Source organism: Pezoporus wallicus, unplaced genomic scaffold, assembly GCF_028554395.1.
Source record: "Pezoporus wallicus isolate ANWC-B61680 ecotype Strahan unplaced genomic scaffold, APGP_CSIRO_Pwel_v1 contig_5785, whole genome shotgun sequence".
Taxonomy (NCBI): domain Eukaryota; kingdom Metazoa; phylum Chordata; class Aves; order Psittaciformes; family Psittacidae; genus Pezoporus; species Pezoporus wallicus.
Window position 1 is genome coordinate 5,379,432 of NW_026641150.1, and position 19,657 is coordinate 5,399,088.

The 19,657-nt window shown below is 40.9% G+C and overlaps 1 protein-coding gene across 1 annotated transcript in view; it reads left to right on the forward strand.

Moving 5' to 3' along the window:
* The window catches only part of RFX8 (regulatory factor X8), a 30,853-nt gene extending 13,120 nt beyond the window's left edge, over positions 1–17,733 (forward strand). Inside the window, 11 exon segments of the mRNA XM_057422171.1 lie at positions 828–923; positions 1,002–1,079; positions 1,582–1,695; positions 2,332–2,482; positions 3,924–3,982; positions 7,125–7,281; positions 8,798–8,892; positions 10,147–10,261; positions 13,728–13,972; positions 13,974–14,019; positions 17,699–17,733. Of these exon segments, the coding sequence (XP_057278154.1) occupies positions 828–923; positions 1,002–1,079; positions 1,582–1,695; positions 2,332–2,482; positions 3,924–3,982; positions 7,125–7,281; positions 8,798–8,892; positions 10,147–10,261; positions 13,728–13,972; positions 13,974–14,019; positions 17,699–17,733 (1,191 nt within the window).
* Positions 17,734–19,657: the final 1,924 nt, after the last annotated feature.

The following is a 19,657-nucleotide window of genomic DNA, read 5'->3' on the forward strand; positions in this document are numbered from 1 at the left end:
TGGCTGACAGCCCAGGTTTTGAATATTAGGGGAGTTAGTGGAGCACAGCCTTCCTTGTCTGAGGCCCATGGCAACAAACCCTCATGCTGCTGAGGAAGTGTCTTTTCAATGTGCTCTAGACCTTATTGGCATCATAAGTATTTAAATACTGGGAAGTGATTCAGACAAAAGAGAGCAAACCCTGCTCACTAAAAGGGCAGATACAAGTCTAGCTGGTGGCAGGTCTCCCATAAGCGTCCTGTCATGGGATGGCTTGACACCAAGGTTCTTGGAAATCATCCAGCAGAGCACGAGCAACAAACTTACGTGCACCAAAGCGAGGAAAAAAGGAGAGACTGGATGCCTGTCTTATTTTTATGGAGCACTCGGGTGCAGTAATGGATGCTCTAAAGTAGATGTAATGACAGCTGATGAGAAATGTGCTGTCACCCCAACAGCAGAGCCAACTATCTGCAGCCTTGTTCAGAAGGTTACAACTGTGACCTGAGTGCTATAGAACATATATGTGAAAGATACATATAGCATTTAATATTCACTGGTTTTGAAAAGAAATTCATGTACTGCTTAGGATTTAAATATTTGGTCAGCCATACTTGTTTCTTTCAATCACCCTTACTTTCTGAAAAAAAAAAAAGACAAGTATTTCTCTGAAGAAATACATCTTAAAAAAATATGTTATACAATTTCAATAAAGTACTTCATACTTTTAACAGGACTGACAAGATAATTGTGATCTTTTTATTATTATTATTATTATTGTTCAAAATAAATTCTGATGCATTGAGAGCAAGAATTTGCACTGTTCTCCATCTGTCATTTTTCTTAAGATTGAACAAGAGAGATTTCAGTACCTTTGGCCTGAATCCAGCAGATTCTGTCTTTGGGAGCAACCAGAGCTAGCGAAGAAATACCCCTATGAAATGGTATGTTCTTGTTTTCGGTGATCAAGAGAGTCAGCCCTTTGCCTGTGAGATCTTTTTGTACCCTTTTTTTGGTCATAGGTTGTACTGCTTGCCAACGAGTACTACAACCATTGTCAAGTCATTTTACATATGGTGAGAACGAGGGAACTTGACAAGGTATGCTTTTGCTTTAATAACACTCTGACGACAGCAAACCACTGTAAGGATAAAATTGTTTCTGTGTGACTTATTTACTCTATGGTTTGATCCAATCTCAAATAGAGATGAAATCTCTATGGTTTGATCCAATTGGAGATGATAATTTATAGACAAAAGGAGCATTCAGTTAAATTATTTGGGAACCCTGAGCACTCCTGGCACATCAACAGGTCTGAGCCCAGCACAAAACATGAGGCCATGGACACATCTCTTTCATTATATCCACATATCCATGACACAATTCTTTGTTTCTCTCCTCTTTCTTCCTCTTCCTTGTGAGGTTCAGCCCCAGGATGCTTCCACTTATGCTAGAGCCCAGCCAGGATGGGGCCAGGCAAAGAGCCCAGTTCCCCGGTCATTCTTTTGCTCCTGTGCTTCTGTGTGTTTGCTTTATTGAATTACACTTCACATTTCACAAGTGCAAAATGAGTGAAAATTCATAAAGGACTTTGCATGACAGGTAGAAGGCTGTATCATGTCATTCTGGAAGTCTCTGCCGCCTGGAAAGATAGCACTGATGTCCTTGCCAGATGTATGCCAACTGTTGGAAAGCTATGACAGGCAGCTATTCAAGGTACTGTGGACACACTTGCATGTTGTAATTATGTTATTATGTGTTTCTGTCTTTTTGTTAGTTCTACGTGATAGAAGGTACAGCTGTTTCTTGTGTGCTGTGCAATGGGATTTTCACTCGTACATCAAGTCTTGTTCTGGCTTCTTGTGAGACAGCACAGTTTAGATTTTGAAAGGAACCAGTGGAATTTGCGATTACTGCCACCTTGCTGCTATATGTTCCTTTGAAAGGCCGTAATACCAATAGAGTATGCTGTTACAAATGTGGTCTGTGGTTCTGGCCTGAGGTTAAATGACTGAAATTTCAACTGATAACTGTTTTCCAAATTATGAGAGGTATTTTTCTTTTGAGAACACTGCTTGTTTTGATGATATTCCACATAGAAATATGCAGTATTCTGATCAAAATAATTTGCTGCTTATTAAGTAGTGTCTAGTAATTAATTTAGGAAACAACATTTATTGTTAGAATCTTTTTCTTCATGCTAATAAATGTAGCTTAGCTATTGCTTAATTGGAAAAAAAAAAGGGGGCTTCTTTACATTAACGTTTAAACTATCAACACAATTTTGTTTCATGCTGCTGTAAACATCTGTAGCACACCAGTCATATGCAGATCCATCAATGTGTATTCTAGGAAATGGAGAACATCCTACTTCACGATTTTCTGGAGGAGGTGCCTCTGCAACACATTAAGTCAATCAGATTGTTCAGTAAAAATATTGAACTTTGGATGGTTAATGCTTTGGAACACTTTCCATTACAGCTCCAAACATCCAAATCTAAAGGTATGTTTGAGTAATAGAGATTTTCATAAAATAATCTTTGCTTAAACTGCAGAGAAGACCGTGTTATGACACTCAGATAAATTATTTGTAAAATCTTTTTAGCTGAGGTAACTTCCATATTAGTGAGGACTACAATTAGTTGGAATACAGTTAAAAACAAATAGTCTCAGATACTGTGTGAGAACAAATTAAGCCAAAATTATTCCCAATTCATGGTAAATTGAAATTTGCCTGAATCTTTCCAAAGATCTGTCTCTCGGCTGTGTAGAAAACTGAATAATATGCAATCTGCCCTCTGAAATTTGGGTATTGTTCTGCCTCTTCACTTCACATGTGGTTTTATGCAAATAAATTAATGAATGGCTATAGCAAAGTTCAGTATAAAGGGAAAAAGCCCCATAGTCCCATAAGGAAGCCATGACTCTGTCATTAAAGGAGGATTTGAAAAAGTCTGTACTATATGAAGTTGTATCTACATGTGTGTGTTTGTAAATATGTATTTACATATATACACATATTTATATATGATGCTGAAGATTCTGATTAAAATGAAATGTTGCTCAGTTGTTCAGTGGGTGAAGACCAACTCCTCAGTGGCAAAGCAGGGCTTCTGTGTAGACAAAAGATTGCATTAGCATTCATACCCTCAAGGAGGACTTGCAGATGTTCTTAATTCTGGCCTTTCTTACATCTGAGTGCTTGACAGAGCAAACTTAGTAATGTGTTTTTAAAATGTGTGTACATGGAGGTATACTTGATTAATCAGCTGCAACCCTTTGTGTATACATTCTGGTCTTTCTAGTTTTCACAAACTTCAGAAAACAGACATTTTCACCTGAAACCCATTGCCTGTCTACAGAAGTTTGCAAATTGCTTTATACTCATTTTTCCTGTAATTATCAGTGACTTTATATTTTATTCTTAAAAAAGGATATTCTTGGGTGATGCTTGTCATAATTACAACACAATATAAACAGAAGAAAAATAGAACCAAAGAAACCAACTAATATTAACAGTGCTGCAGAATTATAGCTGTGAAGGTGCAAATGAAAACCCTCCAAACAAAATATAGGAGGTGTAGAATTAATGTTGCTTTGCTTTCACTCACCTTAAACCATGCATGTAAAAGAGTACCAGTCTTGATTAAGAAGTATTTAATGTAAAAAAATATTGCAAGTATTTTTACTGTGTGTCAGGGGTTAACAGATTTACAGTGAAGGAAGAGTGGTGACCTGGCCAGCTTCCACTGGCAAGCTTTAAACTGTGAGGGTCCCCAGCCCAGCCCATAATGCTGGCTGTGTGCCCCTGCTGTGCCCTCCCTTAGCCTCCGTAGCTCCCCATGGGATCTACTTTCTAGCTTAAAAAAAAACTGTCTTCATTGATGTCATTTAGACTGTAAAATATTAATTACATCAAACATCTGCCTCTTCTTCTTTAACAGAAGTTACAGTGTTTATAAAAAGACTGAGGAGAAAGACAGACCTTGCTAACATGGTTAAGGTATGTTCCAGAATCTGTGGAATAAAAAGCTGGGTATCTCATTCACTCAAGCTGTTTGGACTATTTATGAGATGTTCCCTTCCTCCGGAGCAAGTGACACCTCAGTCCACATTCACTGTACTCTCCTGGCTTCCAGCAATCTGAGATGAAGGCTATATCCACATTTTGGTACTTAAAAGCTTGATTTTGGCATCCCCAACATCTTGGGGTAGTGAGTTCCAGGGTTTGATTATTTGTTGCATAGCTTTCTTTGCAAACCTCCATCACATCCTTCCTCAGTTATTTCTATCCAAAGCTGAGGTTTATCTCATCTTCTCACATAGGAGTCGTTTGATATTTCTAATCATCCTTTCAGTTTTCTCTGTCTAAAACATACCTGGAATTTCAACTGCAGACTGATGGTCAAAGCAGGTGAGAGTGCTCCTAAGGTGAAGTACTACAGAGGAGCTGTGCAGCTGTAGCCTCTGAATAGTGCAACCAAACCATCCCTTGTAGAGTACTTTGCAATAATTTAGCCACCTGGTAAGAAAATGGGAACAATTTTGGCAGGCTCATCATTCAAAAGAAAAAAAAAGTAACTTTCCCATCATGTGTAGATAAAGCAGGCTGACAGCTGCTACTACCTGGACATGCGCAAGTAATTAGAGCATAAAAAGGTGCAAATTCCCTGCAAGAAAGGAATGTGAATATGATGCTTGTCATTTCCTGGGGCTGATTCCTGCTGCCTCTGGTAAACTGTATTTAAGTGCTGTCAGAGGTGGAGCTCTGTCACCTAGAGAATTATAGTTAGTATAGTGAAGAGCAATGGCTGAAGGGACCAGTCTAAAATACTGGAGCATGGAGCTGGGTGTTAGCATCACACTGATGATACTGCCCCTGGTAGTTCCCAGCCTTTGGGTTGTGTGTTCTTGTCACAAGTAGCAGCAATCCTGACACTGGAAACTCCAAGTAAAATAAGAAAACAGACTTTGTCTTTAACTTACCTGAAGGGGATTACGGAGTGAGACTCAGAGTGCTTTTGCTATTTCGATAAAGCTAGCAAAATGACGAAGAGTTGCTAGAGTGGGAATTTTGTTTGCAAACAAATGGTCAGCTACATTCACTGCTGACTTGGGGGTCATGGCAAGCACATGGTGAATGGGATTTATTAAAATGTGTATGAATCCTGAAGTTTTTCTGAATTTTACAAAAAGTATTTTTCATCTGGACATGGATTATGCATATAAAAGCACAAAATTCAGCAAAGGCTTTAGGATCTTACTGATTTCCATATGGAAATAAGAGACTAAATGTATAGATTAACAAATTTTAGCAGATTCAGGTTTAATTTCCTTCCTGTGTTCATCATTTCATCAAGAATCTGAAGGAATACTGTGTGATAGTAGCAATTAATAATAAAAGAGTGACAGATTAGGATCAAATGTTAAGCTGAAAATTGTTTGCAAATGTGAGTAATACATTTGGGGACAAATATGAAGCCAGATTCATTCACAAATGACTCATAGAATCATAGAATAGTTAGAGCTGGAAAGGACCTTAAGATCATCTATTTCCAACCCCCCTGCCATGGGCAGGGACACCTCACACTAAGCCATGCCACCCAAGGCTCTGTCCAACGCGGCCTTGAACACCACCAGGGATGGAGCGTTCACAGCTTTGCTGGGCAGCCCATTCCAATGCCTCACCACCCTTACAGTAAAGAACTTCTTCCCTTATATCCAATCTAAACTTCCCCTGTTTAAGTTTTAACCCGTTACCCCTTGTCCTATCACTACAGTCCCTAATGAACAGTCCCTCCCCAGCATCCCTATAGGCCCCTTCAGATACTGGAAGGCTGCTATGAGGTCTCCACGCATCCTTCTCTTCTCCAGGCTGAACAGCCCCAACTTCCTCAGCCTGTCTTCATACGGGAGGAGCTCCAGTCCCCTGATCATCCTCGTGGCCCTTCTCTGGACTTGTTCCAACAGTTCCATGTCCTTTTTATGTTGAGGACACCAGAACTGCACACAATACTCCAAGTGAAGTCTCACGAGAGCAGAGTAGAGGGGCAGGATCACCTCCTTCAACCTGCTGGTCACGCTCCTTTTGGTGCAGCCCAGGATACGGTTGGCTTTCTGGGCTGCGAGCACACACTGAAGCCGGCTCATGTTCATTTTCTCATCAACCAACACCCCTAAGTCCTTCTCTGCGGGGCTGCTCTGAATCTCTTCTCTGCCCAACCTGTAGCTGTGCCTGGGATTGCTCCGACCCAGGTGTAGGACCTTGCACTTGGCATGGTTAAACTTCATGAGGTTGGTACCAGCCCACCTCACAAGTGTGTCAAGGTCCCTCTGGATGGCATTCCTTCCCTCCAGGGTATCAACCGAACCACACAGCTTGGTGTCATCGGCAAACTTGCTGAGGGCGCACTCAATCCCACTGTCCATGTCAGCGACGAAGATGTTGAACAAGACCGGTCCCAACACCGATCCCTGAGGGACACCACTCGTTACTGGTCTCCAGCCAGACATTGAGCCATTGAGCACAACTCTTTGCGTGTGGCCATCCAGCTCATAGAATCATAGAATCATGGAATAGTTAGGGTTGGAAAGGACCTTAAGATCATCTAGTTCCAACCCCCCTGCTGTGGGCAGGGACACACAAGCAGATAAATGTGATAAAACTCCAACTAGTTTTATTTTAACTAATATATTTCTAATGTTATTTTTACTTTCTCAAAGGTTTGAGCAACTTTAGAAAACCTGCCTTTGAATTGAATTGAAACATGTGCTAAGGACAGATAACATCGACGGGAAAGTCGGCCTCGAAACGCCATTCAATGTTTTAGACAAAATACCATTATTTGGCATTACTATAATAACTGTAGGCAGAACCAATTGCCAGGCAATTGCCCAGACACTTCAGTTATGTTGGCCTGTCTGCTTCATCACAGACAACACCGCAGAGTGCCATTGAAAAGAATATCTCCCAGAACAAAAAACTCTTAAAGACAACTTAAGATTCACCTCCTTTGATTTTTTTTTTTCTCCCCCCAGTTTGGAGACTGGTTATGTAAAGTCTAGTATTGAATAAAGGAAGCTTTTTGACTGACCTAAGGGCTTGAGAAAATGAAAGCCATTAACTGTTTTCCTATTCTCTATAGACAGTGAGAACAGTCTTGAACAGCCACAGCAAAGTCACTGTTTTGCGATCAGACTTGCATGCTGTCATCGAACAGGGATTTCTGGATATTCCTGGAAACCTCGTTCAAAAGGCATTTAGGAGTCCAGAGGAGCCGCAGAATGACATAGAACTCAAATGTAATATTTTTTTGATACATTTTGTGTATTCACTTAAGCCCTTGCTTGCCACTGTTAAAGCTCCAGCGTTTCCTTTTGTTTTCCCATTATGTCTGCCCTAATGGGAATTACAGACTTGCTGTAACTCGAAGTGCTGGAAAAGAACAAATAGAACTGAGAATGGAGCATGTAATATTACCCTTCTAACTTTAAAGGTTAAGAATGAAAGGCTTTCCACCCTGACTCTCACTTAAAGGTTTTCCTGTGGCAGCAGCAGTGGGGTCTTCTAGAAGAATGTTGACAAGCAGGGATATTATTTTTTATTCTTTTCTTTGACAAAAAAAAAGAAGTTTTAAGCATTGCATTTCACATTTTCCTCTGTTATTAATTCAAGTGCACTGAATAATTTCTTGTGGCCAGATTTTAAAACACTTTATGCTTAACTGGACGAAGCCCTTCCACATTCGTTTCCTTTTGCTGTATTGCAGCCTGTAAACAGTAAATACAGTTTGTATGCAGCCATGCCATAATGCCTTTGTCAGCTTAATGAAAAGAGAAAGCAACATAATGGCAAGTTAATTTTTAGATTAGTGGGCTGCCATTTAAATTATTAGCGAGAGACTGGCAAGTTGAACTAGGCTGTGCACAGAACTGATGTGGAGAAATCTCAGCTCTTTATTCTTGCTCTGCCACTGACTTTCTCACTGACAAGGGATGTGCCACAGCCTTATTATCACTTCTTTCAGTAGGAATAATGATCTTCTTTCTTCACAGAACCATCAGAAGAACCATTTAAAAAGTATTTATTTATATCTTGAAATCAAGTGCAATGCTCTTGTTAAATTTGCTTATTATATTAATGATGGTCTTACTCCCTCCAAGGCAGATATATTGCATTCTTTGTTTTCTCTGCTTTTCCAAACTGTTATTTATAATAAGCAAGGTTTCACAGACCCTATCCATATGTCTTCCTGAAGTAAGATGTCTCATTAGATGGGCATAAATTTAGAGAGGAACCACAGTAATGTACCTTTTGGCACTGGGTGGTAGGTCCCAGTCTTTCGGGGAAACAGCTGCCTGATATGTAGCAGTATTATCTGTATTTCTGTTGGTCTACAGAATATTCTGCATTTTCTGTTATTGTTTTGAAACCATTTTCTCCCCCTCAACAGATAAACCAATATTTTCTTTTCTCAACCATATAAAATCTCAGATAAGTATGTTGTCATTGCATATAACCAAATTCCACCTTTCACATTGGAAGTGTTTATTCTTGCCACTTTTGCCATGATGCACTAGATCAGTGCAGATACAGTAGAAATGGACATAAATGTGAATTCTGACTGATTTCAAAGTAGGGTACAATTCCTTAGTAAATGAACAGTATCATTATATTAATCAAAATGATATAAACAGATGTCTTAATATGTTTCAAGCTAAAGATAAAAGAAAGAAAAAATGAAGCCAAAAACTGCAGAAACAAACCAAAAAGCAAACCAATCACTTGATGTAATGATCTCCCTTCTATATTTCGTAGGTTTGAATGACTTTGTGTCTTTGCTGACACCTTCCACAGATATCCGGGTTCTCTTGAACTGTGTGTCTTCGAATCTTCATGCTTTTGTCATTCAGGTATATAATTAATAACTTCAGAAAAGAAAGAGTGATCATACAAATTATCCAGCTACACGCTGACTGTCACTACTCTGCAGGAGCTACATTGTGCACTAGCAACCTGACCAGACTGCAGATTTGCATAAATACAATTTATGCATGCAGCCGAAAAAGAGAGAATTAATTGGCATACAAAAATTCCATCTGTGCAAACAACTACAAGCCTATTTCTGTGCATATATCCACTTTGGCAGTTTTAGTATCTGCTCTCATTTCATAGCCACATATCCTAACAGTTCCTATTAAACCAAAATTAAGAAGAAAAATGTTAGTAAAAATGAAGAGAACACTTCCTGATTCTTGAAAACATTGATTCATAAAACTGTTGACCTTTAGCAGGTGGTAGGAGAGTGATAATTTCTAGTACAATGTCTACAGCTCCTGTGAAAGATTCAAGTATGACCATCCTTACATAATGCACCTTTCCATATGTTACCAATTCTACCACGCCTGTTCCATCGCTGATTCTGAATTAGTGGTAGCTTAAGGGTACTGCTGAATTCTGCTGCTTGCCAGCCCAATTAACTTGGGTCTGGGTGGTGGTTAAAGGTTTGTTTGGGTTTGGGATTTTTTTCTCATTCTGAAGAAGTAGGGTAAATTTAGCTTGGTTATTTCCTAGTTTTTATTCTTAATTAAGACTAGTACTTTGCAGTTCTGTGGTGCCTTCAAATCACAGAACCCTCAGATACCTCAAAGGATGGTCTAGAGAAGATGGAACAGAGCTTTTCCTGGGTGTTCACAGTCATGGGGCATAAGGCAATGGACACAAGTTTCAGCAAAGAAAATTCCCAATAGATAGAAAGCAAAACAAACAAAACAAAACAAATCCAAAACCAAAACAAAACAAAGCAACAACAAAAAAACCCAACCAAAAACCCAACCAAAACCAACCAAACAACAATTGCCAGGAGAGTAGTTAAGCATTTGAAGAAGTAACCTGGAAAGGCTGTGGAACCTCCATCCCGCAGCTATTCAGAACCTGGGTGAACAATGCCTAAACTAAGCTGGCCATGCTTTAGACAAGAGATTGCATTAGATGTTCAAAAGTCCCTTTCAACTTATTTTAGGATTCTGACAAAAAAGCAAACCAGAAAAACCCACCTTTTTTGTTCCACCTTTGTATGCAGTCTGTACAGGGAAATGGTCTGCAACACAATAATGAATTCTTTTAACCAACTTTGCCATAAAGAAGTTTTTTTGCTCTATCTGCAGCCAAGCAGGAATAAAGAGGAGTATAGAGAACTGGCATCAGATTTCCATTTGAGATGGAGCTTCCTACTGAGAACAATAAGCAAGGCTATGACCCTCAGCAACACAGATAGTTTTGGTAAGTAGGATCTTTGTGACTTGACTGGTATGCCCCTTTCTGACCTGAGATGGCAGAGGCACCAGACCATATTAACTGACATAAATTTATGCTACAGCCAATAGGGCATCAGGTCTTCCTTACTCCCTTCCTTGCATCAAGCACCATTTGCCTGGTGATATGGCTAGACAGGTCAGGGACATGAAATTATTCCTTTTCTTGCCAGATTAGTTCTCTGACTCAAACCCTACGATAAGCAGCAGGGAGGAGAATAGGAGCATGCACCTGGAGACGGCAGGAAGGGCAAGACTCCCTCTCTCTTTCAGCAGAATCCATTATTTGTCTGTGAGGAAATGAGGAACAGTAGCCTGAGGTGTGAGCCTTTGCTCTCCCTCCCTACAAGAGCTGCACACCCCAGCAGAAGGGTGAGATGGAGACCTAGAGCCACTAATATCCAAACCCAGAAACATTACAGATATATCAAGTGGTAGGTCCAAGTCCTCCGGGTTCTTTCTGTACAATACAGCCAGAGTAGAGCCACTGCAATAACAACTTGCTAGAAAGGCAGTTAGTACCTTTGACAACAACTATGTTCTCCTTTTCTGTATGCCTTCCACTGACTTAGGTGCTTGCCTAGCCAACAGCAAGCCTGTTTAAACTGTTAAACTGACTAAAAATTGGTCACTCCTTTAGCTGGGTTAGTTTTGCCTCTGATTTACTGTTCTGAGCCATCAAGCACCAAATCCATCATACACCAGTGCAAGGCAGGAAAAGTGAAAGGACCATGCAGTCATACTCACGTGGCTTGAATTGGTGCAACCATGTCTTGAATAAGTTCAGTCTCTTCCATTTCTGTATTGCATCAACTCTACCCACTCTCTCTTTTCAATTTTAAAACCTTCCAGAGTCTCTCTCTCTCTATTATTCATTCTGCAGAGAGGTATAATCTCCTGTGAGCAGCATCTGATAAACTGTATAAGCCTCTTTTTCGATTTTCAGTGGAGCATCTTCTTATTTTTTTGTCTGTTGTTGGATGGGGCTTCACACAAACAGCCAAAGAAAACCTCATTATCTTCTTTGAAATTCCCCTTCAAAACTGAACTTTCATGTATTTCCTACAAAGACATAACAAAAGGGTACATTAAGGTTGTTGTCTTTTGTATTTTTCAGTATTCTTCCCCCCATTAATACCTGTGTTTGTGCATGTATGTGCAGACCCCTTTTCTGCATATAGCTGCTACCTTTTGCCTTACATTTAGGCTGCAAACTGGCTGGACCAGGATCTGTGAGCAGGGAACACAGCACAGTAGGGTCCCTTGTCCATCAGTTGTTTCATTACAGTAGTAATAAAATAATTAGTCTTTCCTCCCCCTCCACAGGAGTTCTGTACAACACTCTCCAATGCTGCATGCAGTATTTTGGGCAATGAGGGAATTTGGAATGAATTCCAAGAGCAGCACTGGAAGCATAATGTTTATTGAAATCCCCCACAATGATGAAATCCTCTTCCTTCTTTCCATCACAAGAAAAGTTTAATGAACTGCTTCCCTGTTCTTCAGTTGTCAGTGGCTAGGGACATAAATGATGGAGATCATCCCTTCCTCTGCTGAGCCTTCCTTAAACTAGTTACAAATAATATTTTCATCCCACTTGCAACAGTCTTCCTATTATACTTCACTACTATTAATATTGAATTTATTCTCACATATGAGAGTTAAAAATATTTTTTAATCTTCTGCCGTGATGCTCCAATTGATTTGGTCAGTATTATCTCCTTGGTTCTTTAAGGTTTTGGGTTATATCATCTAATAATGTCCCTTCTTTCCCATGTTTTTGTTCTGGTAGGATATTGAGTTTTAGTGGACAAGGCTGGTGCTGTGCTGTTAACAAGCCATCTGGTGTAGAAGTTCCGTACTCAGGGTCACTGCTTTTCAGAAAACTCTTAAATCTCAGTATTTCTTGCAGGAATGGTGGGCATCCTGCAAGTCAAAGCATGTAACGTCCACACTGAGGATACACAATTACTAAGGGAAATGTTTTGAGCATCATGTTAATGCAGTGTTAATGCAAAACTACACCTCATACCAGTAACCAAAATCAAACTTACTTCTGTCTGGAGCTCTTGCCTTGGAGCTTGGCACATCTGGCACAAATAATGCACTGTCATACTCACACCTCTGAATTCAGAATTCACTTTCAGGATTTATTTTTACCCTTATCCAGCCCAGCCTCCGCATGGGTGATGCCCAAGCATGATCAGAGGAAGTGTTCAGCTACCCCCACTGCAAGGCAGCAAGGAGCAAGTGTGCTACAGCAGTCAGGGTTAAGGGGACCTCTACAGCTCTTTCAGCTCCACCTCCTCCCCAACAAACATGCCTTTACATATCTCTATCACAAAGCTTCATGTCAGCTGGTAAACCCTTTCCATACCAGCCTGCCTTCCAGGGCATTCAGGAATGTATTGCTGACCCACACTGGCTGGACAGAGACCCATGCATTCCTTTTTTGTATGCAAGCTTTTTCAACCTACTCCCTCTTCAAGACTGTGTCCCTTTGTATCATCCCAAGGGACAACTGGAGTGGTAGCTTTTGTTTCATGCTTAGTCTTCTTGAATACACTGAAAACATCTGTAAGACTGTTAGAAGCGCTCGTAGACTACTAGTGCCAGGTCTGCATAGTTTGAACTCCAAGTATAATAGCCCTTTTCCTTGTCCCATAGATGAACAAGCACTTCCACTTAGCTATAATTTAAAGATGCACAAAAAGACAAACAGGAGAAACAGTAGCTTCTCAGACACATATAGCATAAAAAGAGGCAGCATTTTTCATTTTTCAAGCTCTGTAAACCTTAGTTTTTCATATAAATTTTGGTATCTCCTTGTTGATGTCCATATAAATATGTTTGTGGGATGCAGAGGTTATAAATTGTTAGATGAATTCCTGTGCAGGTTTATGGCATGGAAGAAGACTTCATATTCACTGTAAGGGCTTTCAACCAAGGTAGGATTCAAAAGTCAATGGTCTCCGTGAGTCTGTCTTGGCTTTTAGCAGTTATGCCCAAGCTGCAAGGTAGGCCATTTAATGTCATAGGTACAAGACATATAGATGTACGTAGGAGGGTTTACTTGGCAAGATTTATCCATCTGAGGGGAGAATGGGGGATGATATGTGGTTGATGATAAGACTTGTAGCAGCAGTGAATGTGGGGGAAAACCTTGAGCAGAAAGCATATAAACAGGAGCACGCTTTCCTCTCTAGCTAAAATAAGGGGGGGAAAGGCTTTTGCTTACATTTCAAATCTGCTGTTGGTGCCTATTTTGCTGTGATATTTGGAAGTACATAATCTTGTAAGTACTACCTGATGAGTTCCAGTCTGCTACTTTGTCTAGCCCATTACTATAATGAAGCCCTTCAAAGAAGAACACATCACAAAGACAAGGAAATGAGGAGGCTGTTAAAATTATTTTTGCTTTTCCTTAAACCTAGGATCCTGGCATTTGCTTAACTTGCTGCTCATGGATTTTGTGGCTCACATTTTCCTGTCCTATATAGAGGAGAAGGAAGATGAAAGTTTCTGGGTTGCAAAGCAAAATGAGTTCCCTGTTCTGTGGTATTACGAGCCCAGCTATCTCTGGGGCTGTTTTGCAGAGGAGCAATGCCAAGCCAGCACTCTACAGCCAGCTTTCACAACTTCGATGCAGAGCCAGAATAACTTTGGAAAGAGCCATGTTTTTCCAGAGTTCTGAGATGTTCGGCGGACACAGCCACTGGCAGCAAGGTGAAATAAACGTTAACTTTAAAGAAAATAACAAAAAGAAAAAAAAAAGGGGGGGGAAAAAAAGGGTCAATTGGGAGGAATCTCAGGAAGTCTGTGATTGATTGGGGGGTTTTAGGTGTGTAAAGTAGTAAAAATGAAATCTTTACATCCCACCTCCATCTCATGATCCTGTCAACGGACTGTAATCTCCACACCACCCACCACATCACCACAGTTCCCTGATTCTTGCCTTGGGTTTCCAGAAGACCTTTGGCATGCCTCCAGATTCCCTGAGCATTATCTAAGCAAGAGCAGTGCTGTTCTGGTGGGTTGGGAGCAGCTTGTGGTCTAGCTGACAAACAGTCTGCATGCACTCACTGTGCATGATGTGGGCTTTTCTCACTACTAGAAGCACTGAGAGGCTCTTTTCCCTCCATCTGCCTCTCAGTTTTATCAAAAGATGTATGAAATCCTTGAGATCTTTCTGCTCCACTGGACTTTCTTGCAGTCAGTCTGCTGCTTCAAACTTACTAGCATAAGGGATGACATACAGGTAGAAAACAAGAAAGACTCTAAGTCTTCCTAGAACACAAGGCTAAATAAAAAGACATATGGGAACATGGATCAAGCCTCTGTGCTTAACACAAGTGATGAATTAGACATTCATCTGTTTCCAGAAGTCTCTTCCATGCATTAACAGCCCTTGTCTTACATCTCAGAGAACATTGTGTTTTCCAGAAAATGGTGCGGGACAAATGTTAATGGCACCAAGACTTATGAAGAAAATTACATTCTTAAGGTGATGCTGCTAAAGTTGTTTTACTCTCAACATGTATTCAGCTTCCAAAAACTAGAACCAGGACTGGAAACGGACTGTTTTTAAAAAATCTTTATTAGTTATACAGACCTGTCATGGACCATTGTTTTTTTAAATATAAAATATGCCAAAAGTACCTCAGCAATGAAAATGGGAAGGGAGAAAGAAGGTACAAAGGAGACAAACCGAGAAAGATTTATATGTGTGATGGGCATGTTTGACAGCTCTTGCTGTTTTTCAAATGTAATACAATGAACCATCCTGCCATAACCCCTTAATGTCGAAAATCAAACTCAGCTGCGTGCAGGCTAAGAGCAAGGACTCACTAAACCACTGGTGGTCAGAAACTAGGAGATAAACCAGTAGAAATCTTATTCAGTATCTGCCCTTCTTCCTATGCTCTTTCACTGAGCTGCCCATATGGGCTTTTGTATGTCCCACTATGCCCATTGCAATGCAGGTGTCAGCAGAGAAGGGTTTGTCTGCGTAAGCGATGTGCCTATAAATATGTCTATCAGTTTTGCATATTTCGTACATGATCTCAAGAACAGAGTGAGGGATGAGGGGTGTCAGAGAAGAAGGGTATAAAACATGAAATGGGGAGTATGAAGACTTGAGAGAAGGTATGGAGACAGTGAAGTATTGGGAAAGTGTAGAAAGAGCTTAAAAGATCCCAAAGGCTGATGGATCTTATTGGTCCACATACAAGATGCTGATAATGGTAGGCTGAAAAGGAGATCTGCTGATGGTTTAAGTGTTTGCAGTTTGTGAGGAAGCTGAAAAATTGGAACCTGCAGCTCAAAAGGGTTTTAGGAGCTGTGACAGTGAGTGAGCACTTCTGCCTACTCATGTCTTCAATCGGGTGGTAGCTCCCACCTCAACTGTTGCAGGCTCCTTCTTTTTGGGTGTCCATACTAACTCCACAGGTTGCTGAAAAACACAGGGTGCTGAAAAACATATCTTCATCACCCACCACTTTGTATCGCCATCTCTGGAGATCCTTTGTACAGATATCCATTACATGAGGGTTTGTGTTCTGCAACTTTTGATCACCAAAAATCATCATCATCATGCTCCCAAGCAACCATCTGTCCCTGCTCCTGACTAATCTCCCTTTGGCCACAGCTCATTCTGTGGGGTATCTAAAGCCTCAGCAGCCTTAGTGGCACCCACCAGTCACACTCCTGTTTCCTGGACCACATTTCTGCTGCCTGGCATCTCTCTCTCTGCATCATGGGTATATTTCATCATTTTTCCTTTTAACTCCTCTACCTCATGCAGCCCCCACAGCACTCTGCGACCCAGTGCCTTTTGTCAGCTCCCATCCTCCACTCTGTCCACTGCCAACAACAGCAACCTCCATACCTTTTTAATCTTGTCCCACAAGGCATTTCTGTGCCTTCTCCACAGCCTGTTAGGCTTAGGGAAAAAATCTGTTCGTCGCACCTCCACCCTCATCTCATTGAAATTAGTGCTAAACACTCTATTTTGCAGTGAAACCCTGGAAAAATGAGAGGGAGGACTGGTAACAGAAATCAGAAAAGAATCTCCCAACCTTGCCCTGATATCAGCAGCATCAGTGTGTGTCTGTGGCTTAGCGGATCCCTTCATGATCTTTTAGTCATCACCTTCATTCTTCCTCTGCCTTTCCCATCTGTTTTTGGTCCTCCATTCCTAGTTCATGATGAATATAAATTACACTCCTCAGCAGAGAGACCACTTTATTCCCATTTATACTGAACAGCACAGCACATTTCTGAATCATTTTTTTAAATATATATAATTTGAAGCATGGAAATAATTGCTAATAATCTTGAAAACAGAATACATTCCTATTTAGTGTCATCTCCTGAGGAAAACATTAATTTTACATGAAAAAATGTAGAAGGTGGGGAGTGAGACAATACAAGATTTGAACACACTGGCTTAACAGGGAGCATGGCAGATGAAATGTTGTACGGCCAACAGCACGTAGTATGAACTAAGAATTGCTGAAACTGGTGGCAGTAACGAAGATGCTCTGAGTGAGCCATGATCTATAAAAGTGCAGCTCAGAGAGCATTGGCCTGATCTTTATTCCTTATCACAGAGCTTGCAGTTGCTTTCTCTCAGCACGAATAGCATTTTTTCAACTAGAAAATCCCATTCTAGGCTTCCTCTCTTTGTTCACTTGTTACCAAATTAAAATCCTATTAAACTGCACACCTGCAGTGGGTTTATCTGCAGAGCACCATGCTGTAGCTTTTAATCCAATTCCATACCTTCATAACATACAATATACTGCAAATCAGGGCGCGGAGAGACAGAAGGTACACTGTTCATAGCTTTGTTGGCAGGGAACACTTTGATTTCTTAAAAAGGGAGAAAAAATAAGGACATAGTTAATTACTTAAAGGAATGGTAAATGTCCATATGAGTGGTCTGTATAATCCAGGATATAGAGAACAAGTGAAATTATTAACTAAAATGGTCAAAAAATGAGAGCAAAATCTTGACCCTGCTTAAATTCAGTGGCAAAACTTCTGCTGATTTTAAGAAAGCACGGATTTCGGCATGAAAAGGCAGTCCCCATCAGGGGAGAAACAGGCTGAGACTATTTGTTTTGAAAAAGAATTGAATGGCTTATGGCAGAGATAAAGTGTGAATGATGCATTGAAAAGTGGATGTGGTCTCCTATCAGACCTTTGCTGCCCTATGATGAAACCCAATGTGTATCTCCTCTTGTTGGGTTAATTGATGTAAAATAAGGTTGAGTATCTGTAAAATACCTTGGGTTCAACAGCAAAGAACAGAGAAGATTTTTTTTTATTCAAGGAAGGGAGAAACAAATGTTTTACAGTTCCTACGGTCAAAATATTTTCATTTTTCTTTTCTAATTTTCAGCTCATGCAGGTCATTTTGAAAGAGAGAACTACTAAAACTTTTACTATGTTGGATCTTCAAGTCAGAAGGGAAGCACTTCTTACTCAGAAAGAGACACAGATGATTCTTGACTTCAATGAACACCAAACTTTCAGAGAAAACCAGCCTGACTTGAAAATTCTGTATACTAGACCATTATTACTTTCTGATATAACTTTAAGAAAATACTGTTTTCATTCTCTTAAATTTAAGATATTTTTCCCAGAAATACTAAATGCAAAACTCTACTAGCAACACTGGTTTGTTTTTTCAAATGTCATGCTATTTTGTTGTTTATTAGAAGAAAAAGGTAAAATATTTGTGGTTTGGTTTTCATAGAACCATAGAATGGTTTGGGTTGGAAGGGACCTTAAGGCTCATCCAGTTCCAACCCCTTGCCATAGGCAGGGACACCTTCCACTAGACCAGGTTGCTCAAAGCCCCATCCAGCCTGGCCTTGAACACTGCCAGGGATGGGGCAGCCACAGCTTCTCTGGGCGACCTGTGCCAGTGCCTCATCATCCTCACAGTAAAGAATTTCTTCCTAATATCTAATCTAGACCTCCCCTTCATCAATTTAAAGCCATTCCCCCTTGTCCTGTCACTACATACCCTTGTGAAAAGTCCCTCTCCAGATTTCTTGTAGGCCCCACTTAGGGCCCCCTTTAGCTTTATCTATTTCTTGTGGTTTTGTCATCAGTAAAGATGAAGGCCTACTTGAAGTCATTCTGGTAAATTTATCTGGAAGCTATAGAACAGATGAGCGATGCAACAGCTGTTTACAAACATGTATTTTACAGAATTTGAAGTTTGCACTGCAATTCTGAAGGGGTCTGCTCCAAGAACAGAAAAGGAGCAGGACGCAACAGTGTCTTTAGTAAATAGGGCTGTTGACATAAACTCAACTAGTAGAATTGCAACCCTGGACTTTAGCAGGGCAAACTTTGGCCTTTCAAAGCAATTGCTAGGGGAAATCCCATGGGCAAGGCTGCTTGAAGGTAAAGGGGCCCAAGATAGTTGGTTGACATTCAAGGACTGCTTTTTCCGTGCTCAAGATCGGAGCATCCCGACACGTAGGAAGTCAAGGAAGAGGGCCAAGAGACCTGCGTGGCTAAATAGGGAATTGCTGGGTATGCTCAAGTGGAAGAGGAGAGTTTACAGGTCATGGAAGGAGGGGCTGGCCACTTGGAAGGAATATAAGGCTGCTGCTAGAGGATGTAGGAAGGCAGCTAGGAGGACTAAGGCATCCTTAGAATTAAACCTGGCGAGAAGGGTCAAGGACAGCAAAAAGAGGATTCTCAAATACATGGCAGACAAAACTAACACCAGAGGCAATGTAGGCCCACTGATGAAAGGGATGGGTGCCCTGGTGACAGAAGATACAGAGATGGCAGAGTTACTGAATGCCTTCTTTGTCTCTGTCTACTCTGCTGCAGGCAGTCCTGAAGAGCCCTGTACCCCTGAGACCTTAGATGAAGTCAGGTCAACGGAGCGGTTTGCCTTAGTCGATGAGGAATGGATTAGAGATCAGTTGAGCAATCTGGACGTCCATAAATCCATGGGTCCAGATGGGATGCACCCGCGGGTGCTGAGGGAACTGGCGGAAGTCATTGCTAGACCACTCTCCATCATCTTTACCAAGTCTTGGGAAATGGGAGAGGTGCCTGAGGACTGGAGGAAAGCAAATGTCACTCCAGTCTTCAAAAAGGGCAAGAAGGAGGACCCGGGTAACTATAGACCGGTCAGCCTCACCTCCATCCCTGGGAAAGTGATGGAACACCTTATCCTTGGTGCCATCTTAAGGCATATCAAGGATAAGAGGGTTATGAGGGGCAGTCAACATGGCTTCACCAGGGGGAAATCATGTTTGACCAATCTCTTAGCCTTTTATGAGGAAATAACACGGTGGATGGATGATGGCAGAGCGGTGGATGTGGTCTA